The 17,008-nt window shown below is 47.9% G+C and overlaps 2 protein-coding genes across 13 annotated transcripts in view; one reads left to right on the plus strand and one right to left on the minus strand.

The window, feature by feature from the left end:
- Positions 1-17,008, plus strand: part of NHSL2 (NHS like 2) — a 270,707-nt gene that overhangs the window by 233,506 nt on the left and 20,193 nt on the right. For 7 of the 12 annotated variants that reach the window (XM_053202471.1, XM_053202474.1, XM_053202476.1 and 4 more), the window contains one exon: positions 16,043-16,198. The exons of the other annotated variants lie outside the window; for them this stretch is intronic. In XM_053202471.1, the coding sequence (XP_053058446.1) occupies positions 16,043-16,198 (156 nt within the window). The remainder of the gene's footprint in view (positions 1-16,042; positions 16,199-17,008) is intronic. 12 annotated transcript variants of the gene reach the window in all.
- On the minus strand, positions 11,097-15,900 carry RTL5 (retrotransposon Gag like 5). The gene is made up of 2 exons (XM_027053598.2): positions 12,147-15,900; positions 11,097-11,693 (listed from the first exon to the last, which is right to left on the minus strand). The coding sequence occupies exon 1, from the start codon at positions 15,515-15,517 to the stop codon at positions 13,823-13,825; it is 1,695 nt and encodes a 564-aa protein (XP_026909399.1). The 5' UTR covers positions 15,518-15,900; the 3' UTR covers positions 11,097-11,693; positions 12,147-13,822.

Raw genomic sequence — 17,008 nt, forward strand, 5'->3', positions numbered from 1 at the left:
CTCCTCATTAATGCTAGACCAGTTTGTTCCCCACTCCCACCAATCAATTTTCAAATGAACCAGTCTCAATCCTGCAAATCACGAAGTGAAATTTGATTTAGTTGATACCACACTAAATGGCCCTGACTCTCCTGGAAAGCTGCTCTCTTTGTAGAACACAGAATGTTCTTGCACCAAGGACAGGCCTGAGCCTCCCCCATTTGGGGTACCTGTGAGGCTGTAGGCCATTTGGCTGAGTTACTCTTATTAACCTGTGAGATCAATTGGCTGCAGGCACCAGGCAAGTGACAACACAGGCATTAATTCAGCGGTGGCCGAGGCAGCCTGACAGCTAGGTACTGATTTATCAGTCCTTTTAATGAATGGGATTGCATTTAGCTAATTGAGTCTGAGACTGGCAGGAATGAGACCTTTCTCAGGCACCCTTCATGTAATGTGCTGCCTCTTCATGGCTGCCCTGCCAGTGCAGCGGGAAGGGTGAGGGAAGGAGAAGAGGAGGCAGATGGCAAGTGGATGCCCCCTTCCTGGTCACTTTAAGGACTGGTTTGGGGGTCCAGGTATTTCTAACCTGTGTGCTGCTGTTGGGAGGCAGTGCAGTATAGGGGCAGCAGTTCCCAGATGTGATCCTCACAGCAGCAGCGGTGGCAGCATCACTTGGGAATTTGTGAGAAATGCAGAATCTTGGACTCTATCCCACATCTACTTGATTAGAAAGAAACTCTGGGAGCAGGGCCCAGTGCTCTGTGTTGTAACAAGGCCTCTGGGGAATTCTGATGCTTCACTAAAGTTTGAGACCCACTGGAGGAGTTACAGGCACAAACTCCAGTACCAGGCCACCTGGGTTACTAGCTGTATGACTTTGGACAAACCACCTAACCTCTCAGTGTGTCAGTTTTTGGTATGTTAGATGAGGGAAATAATAGCACTGGCCTTTTAGGGTTGCTGTGAGGATTAAATTTGCAACGTGCTTAGAGCAATGTCCAGGACACGGTAAGGGCCATATATATTATAGGAAATAATGGAGCCAAGGACTTCTGTCTTCTCCCTTAGAATGACAGTGATTCTAAGTAAAATACTGGATCATAAAGTTCCTATGATGTTATAAGTAAAAAAAAAAAAACATGGTGCAAAATTGTATCTTTCCTGCGATTGTTCGTATACAAAAATATGTATGTAGATGGACAAGGTAAAATTATGGAAGGATTTCTTTCTCTAATCACAAACTTGTGAAATGTGGCTAAATAGGATACATTTTTAGAATCAAAATGTTAAATATATTCAATTGCACAAAAGAAATGTACTGGATCAGAGATAACCATGGGCAGAATTGAAGTAAATACTACTCTAGAGGACTCAAGATACAGGACTGCCATACCAAGTCTCCATCTCCACTCAGGGACAGGAGGGCACTTGTGAGCTCATCAGGTTACATCAGAGCAAAGCACAAAGTGCCTCCGGGTTAGAAGGGATGAGATGCGAGCCAGAGTCTGGTCCAACTGAGGAATCTCAACCAAGGATGGTTGGCCCCAGAGAGGACACTGGGAATTGGGCATGAGGGCTGGGCAGTGGACTCATCCTCAGGAAAGGAGAAAGTGTCCAGCTGAGAACCAGCAGGGTCTTGGAAGCTGGGAGACCTTGCTGACTGCTGTGGACAAGTCTCCACATTTGTTGAGAGCTTCAACTAGATCTCCATCTGTAAAGGAGTGAAATACAGCTAGCCAGCAGGGTCTGTATCTCCATCTTGCCACCTATATATCTCTCTGTACCAGAAGACTTCTGATTGGGCTATAAAATCCTGGCATAGGTCCAGGATAGCTGACTTCAAGATCAAGATCCAGGTCAGATTATTGGGGTGGGTGTGTGGTAAGCTTGAAGCTCCGTCCATTAGTGCTGCTCTCAGGACCAATTTCCTCTTTTAAACTATGGCACCTAGAACAAAGACACGTCAGTAAGGGTTTGCTGAGATCTAGTATGGTGCCTTTCTCTACAGAGTGTTTCTATGCACCCCAGGAAATAGTTTACTTTTCAATGAATGCATTCCTATTGATACATGTTCACTATGGAATATTCTAAGATGCACTAGAATTTATGCAGTATATCACACAGCCACCCTGATCTCATATTGTAGACTTTGTTTTGAGGTTTAAGTATAATATTGTGGTACATTTCTCACTTACCAAGCTTCTTTTCTGTAATGAGCTTTATTGAGACATAATTTGTGCACATACCATACAACCCATCCACTTAAAATGTACAATTCCATGGTTTTTGGTATATGTAAGGAATTCTGTAGCCATTACCACAATTTTAGAACACTGAGGGTTGATGGGGGGTGGGAGGGAGGGGAAAGTGGGTGATGGGCATTGAGGAGGGCACCTGTTGGGATGAGCACTGGGTGTTGCATGGAAACCAATTTGACAACAAATTTCATTTTTAAAAAAGGAAGAGCATGAAAAAAAAAATAAATCATTGCCTACTTTGGGGTTTCAGAGATTTACACCTATATTTCCTTTTAAGTTTTATAGTTTTAGGGGTGCCTGGGTGGCTCAGTTGGTTAAGCGTCCGACTTCGGCTCAGGTCATGATCTCGCGGTCCGTGAGTTTGAGCCCCACGTCGGGCTCTGTGCTGACAGCTCGGAGCCTGGAGCCTGTTTCAGATTCTGTGTCTCCCTCTCTCTGACCCTCCCCCGTTCATGCTCTGTCTCTCTCTGTCTCAAAAATAAATAAACGTTAAAAAAAAGTTTTATAGTTTTAGCTATCACATATAAGTCTTTGATCCATTTTGAGTTTAATTTTGTATGAATGTGAGAATAAATTTCAACTTCATTCTTTTGCATGTGGAAATCCAGTTGTCCCAGCACCACTTTTTGAAAAGACTGTTCTTTCTTCATTGAATGAACTTGAAACCTTTGTCAAAAGCCAATTGGCCACAGATGTGTGAGTTTATTTCTGAACTCTCAATTGTATTTCACTGATCTATATGTCCATCCTTATGCTAGCAGCACACTATTTTGATTACTGTAGCTTTGTATAAAGTTTTGAAATCAGGAAGTGTGAGGTTTCTCCAGGTTCTTTTTCAAGATTGTTTTGGCCATTCTGGGCCCCTTGAATTTCCATATAAATTTTAGAATCAGCTTGTCCATTTCTACAAAGAATTGAGCTGGGCTTCTGATAGGGATTGCGTTGAATCTGTAGATCATTTGGAGGAGTATTGCCATCTTAACAGTATTATTTTGATCCATGAACATAGGATGTTTTTCCATTTGTTTCAATCTTCTTTAATTTTTTCAACATGTTTTGTAAGTTTTCAGTGTACAAGTCTTGTACCACTTTTGTTTAATTTATTTGTGTTTCATTCTTTTGATTATACTATAAATTGAATTGTTTTAATTTATTTCAGATTGTTCATTGCAAGTGTATAGCAATAAAAATTTTTATATTGACTTCATATCCTGAACACTTGAACTTAGTTATTAATTCTAATAGTCTTTCAGCAGATTCTTTAGGATTTCTATATACAAGATCATGTCATCTTCACATATAGTTAGTTTACTTCTTCCCTTCTAATCTTTCCAATGCCTTTTACTTTTTCTTATCAAATTGCTCTGGCTATAACCTCCAGTACAATGTTGAGTAGAAGTGGTGAGGGTGGATACTCTTGCCTTGTTCCTGATCTTGGGAAAAGCTTCTAGTGTTTCACCATTGAGATGTTACTGTGGGTTTTTCATAGATGCCTTTTGTCAGTTTGAGGAAGTTCCTTTCTATTACTAGTTTGTTGAGCGTTTGGGGGTTTGTTGTTGTTTGTTTGTTTGTTTTTTATCATGAAGAGGTGTTGGATTTTGTCAAATACCTTTTCTCTATCAGGGTAATTATGTCTCTGTTTTTTATTGTATTGATATGTGTATTTCATCAACTGATTTTCACATGTTACAAGTTTGCATTCGTGGGATGAATCCTACTTGACCATGGTGTATGATCCTCTTTATATATTGCTGGATTTGGTTTGCTAGTATTTTGTTGAAGAATTTTGTGTCTGTATTTATAAGGGATATGGGTCTATAGTTTTCATTTCCTGTGTTTTTGTCTAGTTTTTGGTATCAGGGTAATACTCACCTGATAGAATGAGTTGAGAAGTGTTATACTGTGAAAGAGTTTGTGAAGAATTGACATTAATTCTTAAATTAACTTAAGAATTAATTTAAAAATTAATTAATTTTTAAATACTTATTTAAAAATTTTTTAAGTTTTTAAATAATTATTTTAAAAATGATTTTAAAAATTAAAAAAATTTAAATGTTTGGTATAATTCACCAAAGAAGCCATATATGTCTGGGCTTTTCTTTGTGGGTAGTTTTGATTACTAACTCAGTCTCTTTACTTATTATAGGTTTATTTGGAGTTTCTATTTCTTCTTCAGTCATTTTTAATAGTTGGTGTCTTTCTAGAAATTTATGCATTTCATCTAAGTTCATAATGTGTTTGTACAATTGTTCATAGTTATTCTTTATAATCCTTTGTTTCCAGTTTGATTATAATGTCCCTTCTCTCATTTCTCATTTTAGTAACTGGGATCTTCTCTTCTTTATTCTTGGTCAATCTAGCTAACCAAAGTTCTTTTGTATTTTCATTTGGTCCTCTCAGTCTCCTTCTGCCTATGTTTGGGAGACTTGGCCAATCTAAGAACATACATATATTTCTTTTATAGTAAATAAAATTAAGTCTTCTTCACATTCCAGCATATGGAGCTCTCACCCTGCCTCCTGCCCCCAAATCATACTGTTCTGTTCCCTTGACCAACTGAGGTAGATTCATTCTGAAATAGCTTCTTTATTAGCCAATAGCTATAGTTCATAAAGCTATCGCAATTGTACCCTCTCACTTTGGAAAATGAGATGCAGCCTTTTTAGCACATGGACATCAGCCAAGTGTTGCTCATTTCTGGGTAAATATCAGGGCCCAGGGAAGAGCAGAAGGCAGCAGACCCTGGCCAGCTGGGACCTCCAAGCAAGGCATTGTGAGTAGGCTTGGGGTCTGGATTTTGTGAACAGTGCTCTCTTTGAGTCTTGAATGGGAATAGAGGCAAGTTAGAAAAGCAGAGGCCTACTGCCGTTTTGACCATTTGTCTCCTTGGCCATGGCACCCAGGACTGTGCTGCCCTGGTTGGCAGGGAATCAGTTGACAGGTGGCAAATTCAGGAAGTCAGGAAAAAAGCATTTGGTATTTTGGGAAAGTGTCAATTCTGACTATTGTTCTGGGATTCATGGCACAGTTAGTAATATTTCCCTTTCCCTCTGTGAGCCCTAAAGCCTGGCTGGGGTGCTAGGGTAGAAGAATCCATTAGCTCAGAAAATGTCTTAGAGCCAATAAAATATCCACTTAAAGATTATTTCCAGACTAATGAGAAATCTGTGTGTGCAAGCAGGTCCAAATTTTAAAATGGAGTAAAACCCACCAAGATTTCACTGGTTAAGGAAGTAGCAAGAAATCAACTCTTAAGGATGGGTGTGTGGTGAGTTTAAAACTCAAACCAAGTGTGACAGCCTTAGCCCCACCCTGGACTGCTGACTCAGGACCAAGAGGAAGAGGGAGCCGCCGGACTTCATGATTTCTGTAAACAGTTCTTGAAAGAGAAACCACACACTTGTCCTTCTGCCAGCCCCCAGCTTCTCCTCACATCTGACAGTGCAGCCATTGTCTTTTCTCTGACACCCAAGGGCAGGGCTCCTTAACTTGAGCTCCATGAACCTTTGAAGGTGTATGTGGAGAGAATTTAGGGGATCTATGAACTTGGAATGCGAAAATTATTTGATCTTTTTTCCACTAATCTCTAACAGAAATTTAGCATTTCCTCAAGTTCATAATGTAGGCAACAAGCCAAAATAGTATTAGTAGTATCTGTTACTTTATCCCTAATAGAAATCACAAATATTTTCATATCACATCACAGTTATATTTCAAAAAAGTTACTTATGCTCATCATCACTTCAAAACTTCTACCTACAGATTTACCACTAAATCTTGTGATTTAATGCATTATTAAAGTAGTAATATAACTAGATCATAATTTCTTTGAAATATTTTAAAACTATTTCAATATGATTGTTTTCCTCTGTAAATCTATGGATTTTATTTTATGCACCTGAAAACATTATTCTTAGAGGGGGTCCAGTGGCTTCACCAAACTGCTAGAGGGATCTATGACCTAAGAGAGATTAAGACCCTGACCTGGATCTTGGTGCTCTCCTGCTCCACTGGCCTCACTTCTGACCTACAGACCTTGCTTTATATTACTTGGAGGGCTTGAAAGCACTTGCATGCTAGTGCTGTGACACTGAGCAAGTTAAAGTTTCCATGCCATTTCTTAACCTGCAACATGGGGACTAATAACACTACCTACCGCATATGGTTGTTATAATCATTCAATGAGTTAATAAATGTAAAGCACTTAGTGACCAACAAATAGTAAGTGCTAATAACTAGTAGATATTTTTATTGTTGTTGGTTCATATCAATTATTTTGCTAATATACACTATTATTATCTCCAATTTTAGAAGAAGGAAATGGGGCTTAGAGAGGTGAAATAACCAACCCAAGAGTATCCAACAAGGAAGTGGCAGAGCCAGGGTTCAAAGCCAGGTCTGTGTGATTCTCAAGCCCACTGGATGTTACCTTGTGCCCCACAACTGAGAGGGAGTGATGGCTCCCCAAAGAGATGGAGGCCATCAACAGGGTGCTCAGTTGGGAATGAACAACCAGCTCTGCAAACTCTTGCTTTCTCTTGCCCAACTTTTTCCTACTGTCCACACCCCCAACTTGACTGGGAAGTGTGGGGGCGCAGTGCTTGCATACAGTGAACCCTCTGCCAGATCTTAGGAGGCTAGTACTCCTTCCAAAGGCCACGTGCAAAGGGGACAAGTGCATGTTCTCACACTGAACAGCAAGCAGCCTTGCAGGAACAAACTCGTTTGGAGTCATGAACCAGCCTCTGCTCCCAGGTGGAACTTGAGCTTCACAGAGCAGTGGGGTCGGAAGCAGGGAAGGAAATGAGGGCTCAGAAAGGCAAGAGTTTGTCTGTGGGGTGAAGGCAGTTTCATGGAGGAAGTGATCTTTGAGCTGATAAGATTGCCAGTTGGGCCAGAAGTGACTTATGACTTCTTAAGGCAGAGGGTAGAGGGTATGCAAAGGCCCAGAGGCATGAAAGGGCCTGGTAGATAAGGAAAGAAGGGAGTAACTTGGGATGTCTGGGGTTTGGACTGAATGGAAGAGGGAAGAATGATGGCATGGGTAGACGAGATGGCACAGGTAGTTTATGACCAGATAGTGAAGAATGCCAGAATCAGATCTGCAGGTCTTCCAATAGAGGAAGGAGAGCTCTTGGAAGGTTTTTGAATAGGGGCAATGGGACCAGATTTGTGTGTTCAAAGGACCACACCCACCCCCAAGCTCTCAGGAAGGTGGATTGATTAGAAGGGGTAGAGACAAGAAACTGGTTAGACCAGCAGCAAGGCTATTTGGTAGTCCAGCTGAGAGATGAGGAGAAGCTGGACTGTGGGGGAGAAGTCTGGAGCTTCTGGAATTCTCTCTGTTTTTTGTCTCCATGTAAGTGGTGGGGAAGAGGTAGGACCGCAATTGCTGGGGGCACTTGCCCTCCTCATGTTTGTACATGGGTCTCATGAAGCAGGGCTTCCTCAGGCCAGAGCATAATTGCCATGAATTCACATTCTAACCCTTTCCATTTATTAACAGCCCACAGCAAGAGCAAAATCAAAAGCCAGGGTCCTACTTTCTGGCACCCCTCTCCCAGGGGAGTTGCTGGGGGAGGGGCCCCAGCTACACTCCTATGTGAGGCAGGCAGGAAGAGAAGAGGGGACATAAGGAGCAGGCCAGAGCCTGCCCTGTCAAAGGAAATATCCATCCTCCTAAGCATTTCAAGAGACTGTTTTCTTCCAAGTAGGTCCCACTGTTACCACAGCAACTGAGAACCCTGGCTTTGTGTTTCTGTGTCTGTTGAGTCCCTGGGGAGAAGGGGCCTTCAGAGCTTTCCCTAGGCTGGTCAGGATGCAGGAAGTGCTAGCCAGAGGTGGAGCCTCCCAACACCATTTAGTGGGTAATCTCTTGCCTTGTTAATGCCTGTCCTTAACCCCCAGGGAGAGGCCAAGGTTCCATTTGAATCAGTTCTGGCTTAGGCTCCAATGAACCTGGTTTCTCAGGTCCAGACTTCTGCATCCATCCTTTGGCACATCTCTTTCAGGAGGGTGCAATCTGAGCAGGTATCCAGGAGGGGTGAGGTCACACCAACCCTGGCACATGCTGGGGGACAGTTGCACAAATATTCCTTCATCACTTACTATGTGCTAATACAGGATCTCCAGGCTTGTTTTTGCTCCAGGGGAGCTCTATGGGAAGGCTCAAAACCTAACTGGCCATTAAATGTCACCCAGGATAGTTAGTCCCCAAGGCTGTATTCTGCATTAGGCTAGGCATTAGAATTGCCTAGGGAGCTTTTCAAAAATAGAAATTCCTGGAGATTCTGATTCTACCAGTATGGGCAAGTAGAGGGTGGAGGTTAAGATGGCCAACTGCTGGATTTCATAGTTGAACTCAAGCAAGTGACCTTGAGCTGCTAGGTCCCTACAGAATGAATAATGGGAACTGCGGGGCCCACTTCACAGGCAACAAGATGCTCTCTGCCTTCCTCCATATCTTGGGGACAGGGTTTTTATGACTCTTACAATCTTTGCTGCCCTTCTATTGCCCCCACTTTTTGCTTCCTTTTTCCTTTCTTTTATGCCAATATTTCCTTACTCTTGGTATGCAAAAGGGCTTCTGTGAGGTGCAACCTGGCTACCTTCCATTGGGCAGCCAGGACCCCAGGTGGGGGTCTGCCCATCTCCTGGATCCCATACTCTGTTGTAGCAGCCCAGGAAGGCATTCTCATTTCTGGCATCCTCATAAATCTGCTGAGTCATCCTGAGCCCCCATCAACTCAAGTTCTCTGATTTTTTCCCACAAATTTCTCCTAAGCCACATCTCTCCCACTCAGGCTTCTGTGGTTGTTTTTCTGAACCTGACTACAAGGTCTCACATGTGCACCTTATAAAGGCCATTTCAGCACACCCTTCCAGGTTAGGGAAATTTGGAGGGGGAGCTCCTGATTCCATTATGAAAGGGATCCTCTCTCTAGTCCTCCAAACTTCATGCCATCTGCAGATGCCCTTGGCAGGCCGCCTTGACATTTCCATCCAGCAGCCCATTTATTCCACTCATTTCTTCATGTACGAAACTAGGTTTGAGATCCTACTGTGTACCCAGCCTTGTGCTGGGTACCAGGAACCCAACAGTGACTAGACAGATGTGGAAGCTGTGGTCTGAATAGGAATGGGACTCAGGTACAGTCCCAAATCAAGTCAGTGTCAGGGCTGGACTGGAATCCAGGGCTCTTTCCCCTATACTCACAAGGCCTTTGGCTGCAGGGTTGGGGCAAGGCTCACCTTCCTCTTATTTTCCTCCACCTGCTCTGATGGGGCATGACACAACCTGGGCTCACCTATCCCTACCTGCGATGGCATGAGAAACTCTAGGGGTGCTAGAGACCTTGTCTGACCCCCTGAAGCAGAAACGGAAGCCCCAGTGCTCACTGATGCGGCCCACAGCACCACAGCTCTGTCCCTCCCCCAGAAGGGGCAGTCAGCCACACACACCTACTCATCACCTTAAACTCAGCACCTTACTCTGCAGGTCCTTCCCTGCAGGGCAGAGCGGCCACCTGGCTGGTTCTCCCAGAGCCTCCAGAGACAGTGCACCTGATGCACATATCTGCTTGCTTTGGCAAGGACCCAGAATTCAGTCAGGTTGAGACTTGAGCTCATTGAGGGACTTTCTTGGGATCAGCATGGGGTATTAGAGTTGAGAGAGTATGAGTTTGGGAGTCACAAATACCCAAGTCCCCCATGGAACCTAGTGTCTCTGAAATTCAGGTCCTTCAGCTCTAAAAGGAAACACATTACCTGCTGCGCTGAGTTGTGGGAATGAAATGAGGTGTTGGTGAAAGTTGGGTCAGAAACATGCTGGTTTCCTCTCTCCTCCTTTCCTCCCTCCCTCCCCACTTCCCTCTTCCTTCCTTCCTTCCTTCTTTCCCCCCAACCTCTTAAAGGGGCAAAGCAAATGTGCTTTGTTTCTCATTGTGCTCCTGTAAGCTTGGGGGAGGGTGGGCAGGACAGGGTGGGTGCGCAGGCCTAGGAGATAGTAAGGGCAGTGAGTGGAGGCAGAAAGGGGCAAAGGGTCCCGGGAGCTAACTCCTGGGCAGTCGTGGAACTGTGGAAAAGCTACTTGCCAGCTGTAAACCTTGGACCAGTGACTTCTCCTCTCTAAGCCTTTGTTCAATTATCTGTAAGATGAGGATAAGATGAAATGAGATAAAGATGTGAAGTGCCCAGCAAAGTACTTGTACCTAGTAGGGGACTCAGTAAACATGCCCACCCACTGTCCCAGGGGGAGAAATTCCAATTCATAGCTGGGAAACATTACCAAATCCAAGAATAGGATTCAGTTTCTTCTGACCCTACAGTCTGTGAGGAGCAGTGAAATCTTGCTGGAAGCGGTTCTGTGTGAACTGCTCTGGGCATGTGTATTTAAAAATATTCAGCCACCAGCTCACTGGTGTCCCATAGCACCACCTAGTGCCACAAAATGGAAGGGCCCTCCCAACTCACCAGCGCCACCCAGCCCCTGGGCCTCCCCCCCCCCCCCCCCCCGTCAGGTGTGTGTGTGTGTGTGTGTGTGTGTGTATGGGTGTTGGGGGCCAGGAGGGGTGCCGTTTTAGGATGATAGGACTGGGCCACTCATAGCTTTATATCCCAGTAAGTGGAGAACTAATGCTATTTTTCAAGATGGCTAATCCTTTTATCTCCCTCCCAACAGCTGTCATCCACAAATGCGTAGGACTCTAGGTAGGTCCCTTGAGCCTCACTGGGCCTTCGTTTCCTCATCTAAGGGTCACAGGGCTTCAGGCTAGGGTTGATTCAGCAAGGTGCCTGGTAAATGATGCCTATTGAGTACTCATCTATGTTTGCTCAATAATGCAGAGAGACACAATCTTTACACACCCTTTATATTTTTATTGAGGAGAAAGCTTTAGCATACAGAATGATTTATCTTCACAACACAGTAATGCAACAATAACACAATAACAATAACACATTTGTCTCAAATGGGTTTCCTCCCGAGTCTCTGGGAATCCTTGGGCTGCCTTCATACCCCCCCCCCCCGCATGCATTTCCCCACCCCCACCCCCACCCCGCTTTCAACCCAAGAAAGCACCCAAAGCCCATAGTTCCTCTTACAGCTCTTGTGACTGTTACATCACAACAAATATTGAAGATCTGGGAAAAGGGGGAGGAAAAGAGGGTCAAGGGGAAGCCCAAGCCCCCTGCCACCAGAGGGCCAGAAACCAGCTCACTGCTCATCCGCTGTTTTCCCAGTGGAGACTACAAGGCTCAGGGTGAGAAGCACCATGGGAACAGGCAGGGCCTGTGCTGAGGGGTCCCTGGAGGTTGGGGTGCAAGGCACCTGTCCTTTGCACTTCTCACTCAGGGACATGGGCAGCAGGGCCAGCGTGTCGACTGTCAGCAAACAAGGGCCACAGCCTAGAAGAATAGCAGTTCCCCTTCTGGAACTCTCTCCTGAGGAAATAGCTGAAAAACAGACAAAATTTTCTTTACAAGGTTGTTGACTCCCATACTGGTGGGAATGGAGAAAACCAGGCAACTGAAATGTCCAACGAATCAGGAGAATGCTTAAATAAATTATTCAGTATGCATGACTGCATCGGTGGCAGCCATTTTAAATCCTGCTGATCAAGAGCTTACAGGATGATCTCAGCTTTGAAGAGACAGAGTGAGAACACGCTAGAAAGAAAGGCAACAAAGTGTTAATAGTACTTGCATCTGTGTGGTCGGGTCCTGAATGTTTGGGGGTGTTTGTCCTTATAGTTTTCTCTATTTTCCATATTTTTCTATAATGATTATCTATTATTTTTCTCCTTGGAGAAGGAGGGAGCCTTTTTAAGAGGTAGCAACAGGTTATAGGAACCCGGCTCCACTGATTCCCAGGCTAAGAAGTGGGTTATAAACAAAAGGGCTTCTTACCTCCCAGTGATGAATAGAGACCTCACCAGAAACCAGCCAGAGGACTGGGTTTCTCTGTGACTCCTCTTCTTCCAGCTCCTTCCTCTTGCCTCCAGGCTCAAAATCCTAAGGCTGGGCTGAGGTTATCTGTCAGACTCCGGTGAGGAACAGAGGCAGAGTTCACTATGTTTTCTTCCCTCTGGCCACAGACACTGTGGCTACATGTGCTCAGCTGCCAGACACTAGGCAGGAGGCTCAGTGTTGGGGGCAGTTCAGGCCAGCAGCAGGTCTGGCTGGCATTCTGTGGCCAGAGTGACATAGTATGTACTTTTTCACTGCAGAAGCAGTGTCTTCTAGACCCAAGACAAGCAGCAAGACCCTTTATGAGGGCACCTAGGTTGGTACCCAGAAGTCCCAGGGATTACTAGGAGGCAGTCACACTCTTAAGCCTCATTGTCTAATGGAGGTCCAGCACCAGGCCATGGCTGCCCCCCCCCCCATATAAGAAACATGAGGACATCCCAGCTTAAGGCTGCAGTGCGTGCAGTCTCTGTAAACAGAACCTTCCTCTCTCCTCTCAGAACTAAGGAATCCTTTAAGTCGAAATTAAAGAGCAGGCCTTGGGCCCTCTCTCTTTTAGCAGTCCAGAAAAGAAAGGCCAATTAGGCCTCCTCTGGAATCTCAAGGAAGGCAAGTCTCCCGCAAAGACCTTTGGCTGGGGACTGCAGTCCAAGGCCTGGTCAGGGAAAGAGACCACTGTCCCTAAGGAAAGAGTCATTCCTTACAATGTCAAACTGACTTGCTGCTGCTTCCTTCTTCTCCTCCTCCCCCTCCTTCTCCTCCTCCCCGTCCTCCACCTTTTAGGCAATGTCAAGAAAAGGGTTAGAGCCTGTAACATCGGACTCTAATGGCTGGGGATGCCCGGGAAGGCAGTGTGGTAAGAGGAGAGGGTCCCAGATTTGGCGAGCTGGTCCAAGAGCCCTGCCACAGTAGTCTATGTGGAGGAGGAATGAGCTTGCTCAGTCAGTCAAGAACAAATCTCAGCCAAGTTGTCCATCTGATGTGTGGCTTTGTGTGTGCACATTGGGCTAGATGTAGAGTTCTCTTCGGGGCCCTTCTGCTGGAGGTGTGGCTTGAAGCAAGTGTCGGTTTCTAGGTACATCTCTTGATACCATCCTGCTCTCCGTTGATTATATCTAGTAAGTGGCCTCGGTGGCTTTAGGAGTTCAGTGTAGCCTATCCTTTTGCTCATTGGTGTGGGGGCAGATCAGTGAGGCATTGGGTGAAGTCCTGGTGATCCAGTCAGAGGATAAAACCATAGAACGCAGGGTGAATAAACGCAGGAGAGGTGAGGGTTAGGAACAACTAGAGGGGAAATACAAGAGGGTGACCAGTTAGTTCTTTTATGGGAACAGGCCCAGAAACCTGCTCTCTAACTTGTGGCAAGCCTGAGCAGAGTGCACACCAAGAGGACAGCTATCGCTGATCCCTTCTTTCCCAGGTGGCCTTGGTTGGATGCGCGGCACTTGCTGGTCAGGGCTGCAAGATGATCTGGCGTTCTAGAAGTCTTCTTCGGGCTCTGCAGGTCTGGAACTCCCTCAAGTACTGGTCAGCAAAAGGGGCAGGTGTGGCAGCGATAGCAGGGGCAGGGGACGCAGTAGAAGGGTGTGTTCTGCTTGGCCAGCTCGCCCCAGCACTCACACGCGAATTCGGCCACGTGCCGCCCGGTGGCCCCCCTGTCTCGGAGTGAGGCGGAATAGCACCGGGGGACGTCTTCGAATCTGGCGTTGCCCCAAGCGACCTGCGCGGCGAATCAGTGGCGGCGAACTGTAGAATGGTGAATTAGTACCCGGCAGGCCCTCCAGAAGTGGGACTCGGTTTTGGTTCCTCCGCCTGCTGGGCTGTATGATGGGAGGCGATGCATCCAGGAAATTTTCATGATAGTAGCCAGTAGTCTGGGATGAAGCGTGGGCAACGGTCGGCTCCATCTCCATCAGCTCGTCGAGGTCATCATCTTGGGTCTCATCCTCTGACTCTTGCTCCTGTTCTGGCTCTTGCTCTGGCTCCTGCTCTGGCTCCTGGCCCCCATCTGCACCTGCCTCCCCACCCTTATTCTCATCTTCATCCTCGCTCCTCTTGAATATGTTCACCTCCACACCCACATCCACCTCCTCATCCTCATCGTCCTCTTCCTCCACTTCCTGTTTCTGCTTCATCTCCTCCAGCTGCTTCTTCCTCATCTCTTCCTCCTTCTTCCTCTTCTCCTCCTCCTCCTTCGCCTCCTGCTGAATACCTCTCACGTGCCTTCGCTGGTCCCTGTCGTAAAGCTTGCGCCTGCGTGCCTCTTCATCTTCGTCACTGTAGTACTCTTCTTCATCACTGTCGTCGATATTAGGGTCCTTAGCAAAAGGGAAGAAGATGTTGCGAACCCCAGGGAGAGGGATTGGCTTGGGGACACGCACTTTTCTTTCTATCTCCACACATTCGAGAATCAGCTCATCCAGGTCGGCCATTTCGGTTGACCATAAGAGCTCCTTGCGGAAGAATTCTGACAGGCCTTTAAGGAATTGGTTTTGAAGGCGGCAGTCATCCCAAGACAAGAATTGGGCCAGGAACTGAAAAGCATCCGCATAGCTGCCTAGAGTACAATCCCCCTGCTTGAGCTTGCGGATGGCCTTTTTAGCCACACTTGGGGGGATGGGCCCGCAGAATTCCTTACGGATCTCATCCAGGAAGCGTGGGAAGTTGGCACGCAGGGGGCTTCCTTCCCGGGTGACTGAGATGGCCCAGTCCTTGGCTTCACCAGTGAAAAAGGAGATCAGAAAGGCCACCCGCTCGGCGCCCCCGGGGAAATGATCCTCATGGTCAGCTATGAAGGTCTCTAGCCGCATCAGGAATTCGGCCAGATAGACCGGGTCGCCCGAGAAGGGCTCTAACTCAGGCCGCTCCAGCGGCGGCAGAGGAGGCTGTGCCGGCTGCTCCTTCGATGGGGGCGGGGGCAGCGCCGGCGGGGGCGGGATGGGCAGCGGGGGAGGGTCGACGGGCGCTTCGGAGGTACCGCAATCCTGGATCACGCTAATCAGCAGTTCGTCCGAGGCATACTCGGGCTCCGCGCGAGGGGGAGGCCAGCACAAGAAAGGCAGCTCTCCCTCGGGAACTGCGTCGATCTCGCTGAGCGGGAACTCAAAGTTCTCCTCGGCCAGGACGGGCACCACCGGCACTGGCCAGCGGATGTAGCTCGAGACGTTGCCCCGCAAGGAATTAACCTCGGCTAGGGCTCTTCCGAGCTGAAGGCCTAAATTGGCATTCTCCCCGCGAAGGGCATTTAATTCTTCTCGCAGGGCCACGTTCGCCATGCGCAGGCTGTTTAGATTTCCTGCGGCCTCGGACATTAGGATTAGCTCCGGGGCCCTGAGTCTGAGGGCGGGGGCGAGGGTGGGGGTGGGGAGCTGGAGGCCGCGAGGGGAGGCTGAAATGCGGCGGTGGGGTGCGGGGGGAGGGGACCGAAGCTCCGCGGCGGGGCGCGGGAGAGGCCGAGCCACACCCACTGGGGCGAGCACGGAGGACCGGCGCTCCGGGCGGAGTGCCCAGTGGCTCAGCCCGGGGCGCTTTACCTCGTCCCAGGGATCGGAGAGGGCGGGCGGCGGCGGTAGCCGGGAAGACGCGGGCGGCAGGCGGCAGGCGGCGGCGGCACGGGCAGAGGCCGGTGGAGCGGGAGGGAGCTGCCTGCGGCAGGATCTGTCGAGGAAAAATCTTGCGGCTGGCGAGTCCCCGCATTTTAAGCGCAGCCTCGCTCCGCCCCCCCCCCCGACAGGGCGGGTCTTGGGGAACCGCGGGCGCCCACTGGCCACCGCGCGCCGACCCCCCCCCCCCCCCCGCCCTCAGCTGCGCCTCTCACTGACTCTCTCCTTCCCTAGCTGCAGCTAACTCGGGTCGGGAAAATGCGACAGCGACTGCCCACTCGAGGTCGTCATGGCGACAGCCAGTGAACGTGTTCCTCTCCTCGGGCAGGCCCCCGAGTGTAGAGGAGCTGCTTCGAGAGGCGCAGCTCAATCTCCAGAGCCTGTTGCAAGGTACTGAGAGGGAGGGGGGCTGCGGCCGGAGCCCACAGGCGAGATGCGCAGCGCTGGAGGGAGGCGAAGAAGAAAGAGGACAGGGACCAGCTAGAGAAAAAGACAGAACAGTTTAAAACCCACTGAAAAACAAAACATAAATTTCCCATCTCTTTACCTTCCAGACTAATGATTTCTACGGCTGTTTACTCGCACCCACCCCCCGCCCCTTTATTTTACAGTTCAAGAGTACATGGGGGGGCGGGGGGGGCGGGGAGACAGAGGCAGAAGCAGGGCAATGGTCAAGCCATTTACCAAGAGAGCTGGGTGAGAGACTCCCCCTGTGTGGCCTTACAAACCTTCTAGACCCTCTCTTGCCACATCACCCATGTCTTTGGAATCCTCGCACCCAAAGACAATGGAGGCATCTGCAGGGTCTCCCTCTCAGGATTTCGCTCACTCTGCTCTTGTCTTAACCTTGTCCGTGTGGCTCCTGGGTAGCTAGCTACTGCCTCATCAAAGGAAGCCCAGTACACAGCACCCGGATCTCTCCTCGTCCCCAATTCCCAGCCTGGCATCTTTGGAGTATACAGATGAGTACCCTGTACACCAAGCTGGGTCCACATGACCCAGAAAAACAGCCCAGTTGTAGTACCAGAGCAGTCAGATTGCATGCACCAAGTAGAGTGAGAAAACACAGACTTTGAAATCAGACAGACCTAGAATCACATTTGAATCCCATGCCTAACCAGCTGTGAGACACTATGCAGATTACCCAACCTCCCTGAGTTTCAGATCAGTCCGTCGTCTTTCAAATCAGATTCCAATTAC

Source organism: Acinonyx jubatus, chromosome X, assembly GCF_027475565.1.
Source record: "Acinonyx jubatus isolate Ajub_Pintada_27869175 chromosome X, VMU_Ajub_asm_v1.0, whole genome shotgun sequence".
Classification (NCBI taxonomy): domain Eukaryota; kingdom Metazoa; phylum Chordata; class Mammalia; order Carnivora; family Felidae; genus Acinonyx; species Acinonyx jubatus.